The 10,375-nt window shown below is 40.3% G+C and overlaps 1 protein-coding gene across 2 annotated transcripts in view; it reads right to left on the minus strand.

Moving 5' to 3' along the window:
* Window positions 1–9,317, minus strand: part of LOC139927016 (uncharacterized) — a 132,151-nt gene extending 122,834 nt beyond the window's left edge. For both annotated transcript variants that reach the window (XR_013507274.1, XM_071918982.2), the window contains exons 1-2: window positions 8,751–9,317; window positions 121–202 (exon numbers count right to left, since the gene is read on the minus strand). Coding sequence is in view for 1 of the 2 variants with exons in the window: in XM_071918982.2 (XP_071775083.1) it covers window positions 121–202; window positions 8,751–8,819 (151 nt within the window). In the remaining variant the exon portion in view is untranslated. The remainder of the gene's footprint in view (window positions 1–120; window positions 203–8,750) is intronic.
* Window positions 9,318–10,375: the final 1,058 nt, after the last annotated feature.

Raw genomic sequence — 10,375 nt, forward strand, 5'->3', positions numbered from 1 at the left:
TGTTTGAAATGCCTAAATGCAAATCATTCAACTGTGAGAACCATAATAAGCAATGTGATGGAGAAATACGTAACCTATGCAATTACAACAAAGACTGTTGGGTTGGCAGAAGGCACATACCTCTGTCAATCTGTGCAAGCTCCTGGTTCTCACCCTCTGAATCATCGCTCTCCCCTCCCTCTCCACTGCCATGGTAAGAAATCTGGAAAAGGATTGAGGTTATAGGTCAGATATGCCATGAGGTAACACCCGTTAAATTAACCCTGACATCCCTCATTGTGGTAAAGAACACTCCAAAATGAGAGGGCCTTCTCTTTTCACCATATTTCTGAAATAAATTTGGCCTAGAATGGATCATGGAGGGTATTTTAAGTTTCACATTATTTGAGCATTGAATCAATTAAGCAGGAGAATCTCTATTACAAAGTTGCACTAAAAAAAACAGAAGAACTAAAAAACTGGCCTACTGACCCAATTACAACTTCAAAATATATATATAAAAAAAATATTAACACAGATTAATAAAAAGTACAAATAATCAAAAGCAAAACCTAAATCCTTGCCTTGGTATAAGCCAAAAAAAGATTGATCCAATTCCTAATTTTGAGCTTTGCACAGTTACAATGTGCTCAGTTGGCCACAAAAACAACCGATACTGAACAAAACAACAACAAGACTCCCACTCTAATGGGAGCAAAAGTATTATTTCATTTTCCTATGACATTTTTATTCTGGATGTTGTGAGGTAGGCTAATGCTTGCAGTTGCATTACATGCAGTATAGATGCTTTAAGTTAGAAAATGCAGAACTAGTCGACAGTTCAAGGTGCTGGCTAAGCTGAGTGCAGGCTACTTTCTTTTCCCACAACCTTACCAGACTGTCTCTTTAAAATCAATTCCTCGTCTACAGCAGTAGCAACAATACATAAACCCAACAGACTGCAACGCTAAGAGTTAAGTAATGCACCTCACACTCAGTAATTACCACTCTGAGGCCTCGCCGAGCAGCTGCCATCTGTGCTTGTGTGTGTGTGTGTGTGTGTGTGTGTGTGCGCCTACACACATACATACACACATTCATACATACACAGTGTCCTCCCTTCCACTCTCTAATACACACACGCCTCCTCTTCCTTCTGAAGTACTTCAAAAAGAGGGAAAGGGGAGAAAGGAGCCAGGGCCTCAAAGCCTGACAAGGGCAGACGGCATTCAGTTCACATTAAATGTGAATTCCACTGTATAGTTACACAGACTGTGCAGCAACATGTTATGCTGTTGGAGATTTCCTTCCTAAAGGCTGAAATACAAATCAACAGGCAACATTACAGCGTCATATAGCTGCATCTCATCTTAAAAATGTAAAAACATTTTTCATTGTCATCTACCAGACACAATTTTCTTAAAATGATTGAAAAATGAATGCATATTTCCATAGCATCCTATATATGTAGTGGAGGCACTCACAACCAAAATTCAGAATTGTTTGAAGCCACAGTAAAAAGACACACACCTCTCTATTCTATTGGTTCAAGTGTCCATACAGCATATAGTGTTATGATTCTACTGGGAATAACTAGGGAATAAATCATCATGCTTCATGCTTTCTCAGTTGGCATATACATGATGGATGTAACAACCAGAATGCTAAATAAGAAACTGATGTTAAGAAAATGGAAACCATTCATAGCCCATATAGTATGATGATCAGGACAGCATTGGATACAAAGTTTCAAGATATCAGTTAGCATAGCATAACATAATTGGTGCCTGATGTCAGAGCACAATTTTTAAAGCCCTCCAGTTTATGATCAGTAGCAAACTACTAGTTTCCACATGAGCTGTCACTGAAAAAATAGTGATGGTAGTGGTAAATAGTGGTGTGACATTGGTCTTTTTTGTTGTACACATGCTTCTAATCAAAATGTAAAACTACAGCCAAATGTCAGCTATTGAATCCAACTATTTGTTGCTTATGATTAAAGAAACTACATCAACTGAAGTTACTGTTGCAGCCCCTCTACAAATTTCAGGCAAGACAAATTCACTTTCAGCAGGTTAAACTCATCCAAGTTAAATATTTGGCCGCATACCTCCTACATATCTTGGTGAAGTTAGTGTATCATCAACATCACCAGACTATTGACATTGTTATTTGAGATATTCGGGTAAGCCCTAAGTGCAGCGCTGTTGAGTTTCAATGTTATTTGAGTTGTAGGATGGATTCTCAATGAACAGGCCTGAGCCAGTGCACAGGACAAAAACCTTGGCCCTCCTACCACTGTGTTCAAGTTAAACAGTGTCACTTTATGAACTCTGTTGGAAAATTACACCGAGGAATAGTTGTGGGAAGGAAATGTGTCTTGGCAAGTGGCTGGCTCAGGCCTTGAGCTGTACTGCAGTAGATTATTGTGGGGCAGAATCCATGAAACAGATGAAATCCCATATAAATTAATTGTTGCAAGAAGAATGAAGAGATGCTGATGGTTCACAAACTTCATGTCCTAATTGTATATAATGTGAAGGTGATGACATGGCTTTAGTTTAACGTGAGCCATTTGTCTGTATTTATGCTCACTGAGAACAGGAAGATGATCTCTCAGTTCTCTAACATGTTTAAGCATATAAAGCTTCAGAGACAGCAGCTTCACTTTCGGTCCTTTTCATCTTTGATCTGAAAGTCGGATCGTTCCCCCACATAGTACTCATTGTCTGCGCAACTAGAAGAGCATACAAGCTAACAGTGACTATTTGGCCTTTCCTTGCCCCTGGGGATTGTCTCAGAGGTTGCTGTTGATGGTTCAGAGGAACAACAGATGAAATGTAGGGCATGTGTAGCTCACTTGAAGCATAGGCGGTAACAGCTAAAACCAAAGTAGCAGACTTGTTAATGTGTTCCAACCTCTGTCACAATATTCTGTAATCCTGTGGCGCAATGATATGACATGTTAAAAAACACACACACAGGCACGCACACACTGTTGAACCACAAACACACAACTGAGTAAGCCACAGTGTTCCAGCGTCTGACTCATCAAACAACCTTCAATTTTCAGTGACTTCTTTTCCTTACTTCACAGGCCCACAGATACACTATTATCAGTGTAATACTACCCACCAGTTGAATGGCTGGTGCACTATCTGAGGAATTACAACTCATGCAAATAAGGTCCATGTCATCAGACCATGAAAAATTAGACCATGCAAATCTCATCTGGGATTCTAAAACAAAGGTGTGGGTGCATGTACTAGTATTTGAATAGGCTTTGCTCCCACTGCAAACTGTTTTAGGCCATCAGTCAAGCATGGATTTTCTAGACAATAGAAACATGAAGATTTTAAAATATATAATTTGCTTTCTCACTGTCGTTCAGCATATCTGAATAGCCTATGTGAGGAAACATTCTTTCAAACGGCATATGCAAGTGCATTCTGTGTGGTGTGAGTCTGTGTGTGAGACAGAGGAAGAGAACTTTGCATTTCTTTTTCAGTGAAGCACAACTGATTTGGTTACTGTTTTAGCAAGGCAAGCTACAACAAACACTAAGCCTGGCAGACAGTCAGTTTCTGGTTTGACAGGATGAGACTATTACGTTTTTATTTTAATTAAAAACAATACTGCAAATAGTAAATCAAATACAGCAATAACAACATTTGTTGGCAATTGCACTGATGGCCAACAATTTACTTGATTTGCATGCAGTCTGTATATTAAGTTTAGCAATAACATCAAGTAAACACGATTTGATCTCTTTTAAGAACATGTATTAAAATGTATTCATCAGCTGGTTGTAATATGCTTGATGCATTTGCTGAAAACTTTATTATAAAACAGAGCCAAACATTTTTGCTTGCTAGGCTCCTTGTCAATGCCAGTTCTTTATTCTTTTTTCAGCTCTATAAAGCTGCGGTTAAGCCTGGATTGCACCACTCCAACCTGGATAGGCTGCCTCATACTATAATCCCTGCGGCTAAGCATCGATAGCGCCTTTCCAAAAGTGTCAGTTTCGGATGAATAGTGGTGCAGCTCTAATGCTACTGGCCTGATAAGAAGTAAAAAGTCGATCATGAAAACCTGTAGCTGTGCTGAAGTAGGGGTGCCACACTTTTGACTTGGTCGTACCGTTAGTTGCCAAACACTTACTACTTGTGTACAATCATACAAGTGTTGTATTCCCTACAGCTGAAAAGCTTTGTCTAAGTTTTTCTTACATCATCTACAACACCCAAAACCCTCTGAAATGGATGTTGTTATGGAGAATTTAACATTCATAACACTGAAATGTTTTGAGATTACAAACCAAGGCTTCTTCCAAAATATGAAATGTACCGGTACAATCAAGAGAATGTAGGTTATTTTTTCATCAGCACATTTTTTGTGTTCATTAAGCCTATTTGGTTCCTTCACAAGACTGAAATCCTGGTAAACAAGGTTTTCCACCACCATCTGACCCCATTTCACCTGGCATGGATGGCACCAGTGTTATCGCTTGTGTTGAATGTGAATGAATGTGAACATGTGAGCCAAGGCAAATGGATGAGTGTGTGTGCGTCGGTGTGTGTGTGTGTGTGTCTGCACCAGTCCACAGCATGTGAGCAAAAGTACACCTCCGTGTAGCAGACTCACATGTAGTCCTGAGAAGGGTTAACGTATACCTACATGCAAGTAACAAATTCTAACCTCATTGTAAAGGTTCACAGAACTACACGCAAAGGAGATAACGCACAATGCACAAATGAGGCGCACAAACTCCAAATCACGTCAGTCGGGTGTCAAATCAGGACCACCCACAGTCACACCCATGCACACACACTTATTAGTCATCAGCATCACATTCACCGAGTGAAAACAACAAACCCCGGTAAAGGAGATGTGCTATGCTGAATAAAAAAGTGTGAAAATGGCCTTTAAAAAGCAAAATGACCCCCTGCTTCTGCTTCCATATTAGTGCACTAATAATAGGGGAGAGTCTCCTAATTGTCATGTTCTGTCATGTTCTGCCTCTGTCTAATACTTGCTAAGACAAAACGAGATAGCCCAGTGATTACTAGCCACAGCTCTATAGTAGCTTTAAAAGAACAAAGCTCCTCGATTAATTATTGTGAATATTCAGCAAATCAAGTAAATCATTGGTGTTATAAACCTAAAGCTTAGACTGTGCTGTGTTTCATCAGGCTCCTCCACTTCTCTAAATAATGAATACCAAAAACATGTTTCAGTTAGGCTATTCAAAATCTAGGCAAATTGACAAAGCTTTAACATTTTGGGCAGGGGGGAACTGTGGTTAGGCGGAGATTTGGAATAACAAATGATACTAAAAGCACGAGGCATGACAGCAGCATGGGCCTGTAGCAGGTCTGAGACAAACTGCACCAAACTGGCTGGGAACTCTTCCTGTGTTTCTCTAACCAACCCTTGGTCCAAGTGAGGTGTCTGGAAAGTACAAGAGCCAATAGAAGTACTGTAGAACTTAATTTACAGTGTCTGAACCCATCAGGGAAGGAGGTTTAGCTGAGTGAATTAATGTTCATAATCTTCAAAATTGAGCTAATCAGTTCTACAATGATACAATGCAACACCCAGCCTAATCTTAAATACAGTATGTTCACAGATTTGTGCACAAATATTGAAGATCATGTTGTGCTGCACAATACTGAAAAAAATATCAGATGGCATTTTTTTTTTAACCTTAAATCTTACAGTTGTGACATGTCAACAGCACTTTTTCTACATAATTTTTTTTTTACTGCAATGACATGCAAATGCTCATAATTTGGCCAATTTGAATAAAAAATGAAAGACATGCAACATCCTTTGCGGGCCTGGGATTTAGCACAGCATCAAATACCTAGCTTAGGAAGCTGCACGAAGCACCTTTGTGCAGCCTCTTGCAATTTGGAAATTGCCACAGTCAACATTGTGATTTGACATTGTTTTTAATTAATTTTGCAGCCCTACATCAATATCTATTAAGGAAAGTAATTGCAGACTACCTAATATCATTCAGAGTGATAGGACACACAAGCAAAGTGATGAGATGGCACAAATGAAGTCTAAAAAGCTGCTTTTGTGCAAACATGGAAAGACAGAGACAGTGGTGTGTTTGTGTGTCAAGAGCAGTTGAATGAAATCCTTGTCACTCACTTGCATCACTGAGCGGCTTGCTAAGCTGGATCAATGGCAATGTCACAGCGTACACATGGCGCCCAGTTCACACACATATCAGCTTTGCTCTGCCCTTCCACACCGACATGGACACACTCGCTCACACTCAACTCCCCCTCGCATGCAAACACACGGCACAGGGTCAGAGTGGGTTGATTTTCTTTCCCTCGCACTCGAATGGGTCCTCTCCATAGCGTAGTGCAAGTATTCTTGGTTAGTGTAAGCTCCCAGGAACAGTAATGTAATGGGGCCAAAGAGGCCTAAGCCCTTTGTCAACTACTGCAGTGGTCATTCACCCCTCAGTCTCCCAGTGTGGCCACTGTAGCAGACTTCAGTCAGGTCAACTATGTATCGTCTGAGATAATTGAGGAAAGAGTGATTATGTGCAAGCAAGCAAGCATTCTTGTGTTGAACAGAACCAACAGTTCTGGCACTATATATCAAGGAACTGGTTTTAGTGGTTAGATCTAATTATCTTAATGTACCATATACAATAAATCCTCAAATGGAAGCATCATCTTAGAACCAAATGTGTCTTTATTGCTATTTATTAAAAACAATGGATGAGCATTTTAGAGACAATGGGGATGTGGATTGAAACAGAGTTCATACCCAGGCCATCAGTGGCCAGATGCTTGGAATACTAGGCTAATCCAACCATGGTTTGCTGAAATTAAGAACAACAAACCCGAATAACCAAACCTCTGAAGTTTCACTTCACTCAAAGGTGCTCTATGTAATCACTGGTTAAACTAGTTGTCTTTAAGACTGCCACTTTTCCAATCCATCACACGGATGCAGGTAGCCTGACATCAGTTCCTTGGAAGCCTACCCAAGCTATGTTTCCTACCAACTCCAAAACTGGCACAATGGCTATTTACGAAGAGAGCCAACTGGCAGAAACACTGGTTTTAAAGTCACGTAGGCTTACCAGTGGAGCCCCGGGGCACAAGAGATAATAACTGGTATGGAGACGTGCAGAAATTGCCAGTTTTTCATTTTTCATATTTCGATTTAATAATCAGGGGGTTTTCTGATGGGATTCCTTTGTAAATAGCCAATGTATCAATTTCAAACCCAGCAGGTGTAGCTTTCACAGGCTTCCACAGATCTTGTGCATCAGGCTAGGACGCACACTAACCACTTTGAGCAGAAAAATCCCACCGCCGAGCAGACCACTAAGCAGAAACAAAAGCAGACAATGGGGATGGCACACTTTCCCCAGTATCCTCAGCCAGGCCTTTGAACAGGAGCACTTTGGCACAAAATGGCTGCCATGCGACTATACAGTTGGTTGACACACAATAGTGTTGTGGATGGAGCGAGTTAGTGACCCATGCAGGATACAATTCACCCTTCTACTCACCAAAAAGGGGCTTTATGCAAACTGAGCAGGCCATAACAATTGTGAAGCACTTACATGGATTCTGCAGCGGAAAATTGCAAGGAGGGTAAAGACTGTAGTTGTCTGAACAATTATGGTCGACAACAATAAGGTTTTACTGAGCTGTTTGTTTGTTTTTTAGTCTAGGTATTCATCCAATGTAATCAAATAAGCACCATTTAACCCCCCTGCCCAGCACACACACACACACACACCATAGCCACCTGGAAGCCAAACCATTACCTTCTTTAGTTGAAGAACTTTAACTGGAAAGGTTTCACAACCACAGCTATGAATCTGCAGTTCAGGCAGTCTATTCCTCTCTTACTTACTGTGCGTGTGTGTGTACACAAGAGCACTCTGACCGATTAATATGGAAACACTGTTGAGATCTCCACACACACACACACACACACACACACACACACACAATCTCACATCCAGAAGGCCTCCATATTCGCCTTCAACACAAACAACCTTCAACGGAAACAACCAAGTTATAATTTGTGAGTGAATCTCTAAGTGTGCGTGTGTGAGTGTGTGTGTGTGTGTGTGGGAGAGAGAGTTTGTTGACATGCCACATGTTTGCTGGTGTGTTCGTGTAGCTTCGTGCGTCTCCGGTTTCTTCTTGTAAACTCGGGCTTAGTACTGTAAGCTATGGAGAGTAAATTCTTTCTAACATGGTAATGAATGGTTTGAGGACTTAAAGAGGCAGAGAATACTTCCAAAGAACACATACTTGTTGTTGACCATCAAAACAGACAGAGACTGACAATTTCCACTGAGCAGTTCAGCTGCTCCCATGACTGTATGTGGTCTCTGTCTCCCTGTGTGTGCAGTGTGTGTGTGTGTGTGTGTGTGTGTGTGTGTGTGAGGAGAGAGAGAGAGAGAGAGAGAGAGAGAGAGAGAGAGACTACAAATGAACTCACTATACAACCCCATTCATTCAACCAAGGCTACAGGCAGAGAAATCATGGTGTTAAAAACCTGCACAACTGGCCTACAAATGAACAAGTCACAAGACAAAAGTAAACCCACACCTTCCACAAACAAGCTAATTTCTTCTTAGCTGTATTTTTAGTGCAGTATCAGTGTACTGGCAACCAGGACCCGTACCTTAAAATGATATCTAACTGAGTAATATCACATAAAATGCAAAGTATTCCAATAGTAACTCAATTATTATCACCCGACCAAAACTCACCTTAAGTTGGAAGGGATGAATCTCATTGAGTGAATGTCTTCTTAGCTTCTTTGTCAAGGTCTTCAGCATGTTTTTTCCTGAATTGCTTATGGCTTATCCCCTAGTTACGTTGTTGTTGCTGTTTTCTCACGTGACAGTTACTATAAATTCATGAAAAACGTACGACTTTGCACATTTTTTTAAAAAAGGCACACAGGACTTTCACTTAACTGCGAACTGCCAAACAGAAAAAAAACAACACTGTGGGCAGCTGCTGACTCAGCTCCAAGTAGGCTAGTATCGACAAAATTGCTATCGAAATTCGTGAAACTGCGTTGACATGGGTTGTTTTTAAAGCCTGTAACGTAGTAAACTTGTTATTTTCGCGTTCATTTGAGTCGACGTGTCGTGAAAAAAGTCGTTTTCCCAGGCGGCTGTAACTGATGGGAGTCTTTTTTTTTTTTCTTTTCTTTTTTTACCTCTCTCACTGTAGCCCCGGCTTACTTCCACACCTTAAGACAAAGATGATTTTTAAAAAACTAAAAGAATATCAACTTGTTCGCATTCAGACACGCACACACGCACACTCACACACATACACACAACCAAATGCACACAAGCTGCGCGAACACACACGGAGTGCTCCTCTCGCCTGCGCGTCCCGCTCCGTGATTGGCCGTGCTACGGAGTGATGTCATATTTTTTCTCTCGAGGAGGAGGGGGCGAGGAGGAGGAGGGCTGTGAGTTAAAGCCACAATATCTTATCTGTTTACTTCCTCCTGTGATATCAAGACAGTAATTTATGATGTATTAAAAAAGGCACACGGGACTTTGTATTACTAGTTTAGTGCCTGTCTGTGGGAGACAATATGTGATTTGTTGCAGGCCCTACTTTTCAAGTGAACTTGAAGCCATAATATCTTTACTTCCTCTTATAATATCACGACTGTGGTGATGCATTAGTAGTTTACTGTATTTGGAAGAAAAACTTGCATTTGATTTGATACCCATTTGTGATGAGGTGAGGTTAAATCCATATGATCTTATCTGTTTACTTCATCCTACAATATAATACACAATCTAATTGATTATGTATTAGTAGTTGTTTTGGGGAAAACATACATTTGATTTAGTAAATTAAGCTCTACTTAAGTTAGATTAAGTAAGATTAAGTTAATTTAAAGCCATATTATCTTTACTTCCTCCTTTGATATCAAGACTCTAATTAGACTCCATTAGTAGTTCAGTGTCTGTCTTTAGCAGGACAAAATACACTTTGATATATTACACCCTGCTTGTGATGAGGTGAAGTTAAAGCCATGTTATCTAATCTGCTAACTTCCTTTTATGATATCAAGACATATCGAAACTTTTTATGTATCAGTGATGGGTTTCAATTGGGTATGGCAAGCTGTGGTTGACGTTGATATAAGTGTGTCTGTATTTCGGAGAAAAACATGGGTTTGATTTCATACATTATGCACGACTAGTGATGAGGTGAAGCATTACTACCACATCATCTCTCACATCTCTTGTAATAAGCATGGAATATGGGTTGAATATGATAATTAAGAAATTACCCTAACGATGGGGCTGATTTTGGCTGTGAAACGGACAAGTGTCGGAGTTGCATTGGCTTCCATTGG

The sequence above is a fragment of the Centroberyx gerrardi genome, chromosome 17, assembly GCF_048128805.1.
Source record: "Centroberyx gerrardi isolate f3 chromosome 17, fCenGer3.hap1.cur.20231027, whole genome shotgun sequence".
NCBI classification, from domain to species: Eukaryota; Metazoa; Chordata; class Actinopteri; order Beryciformes; family Berycidae; genus Centroberyx; species Centroberyx gerrardi.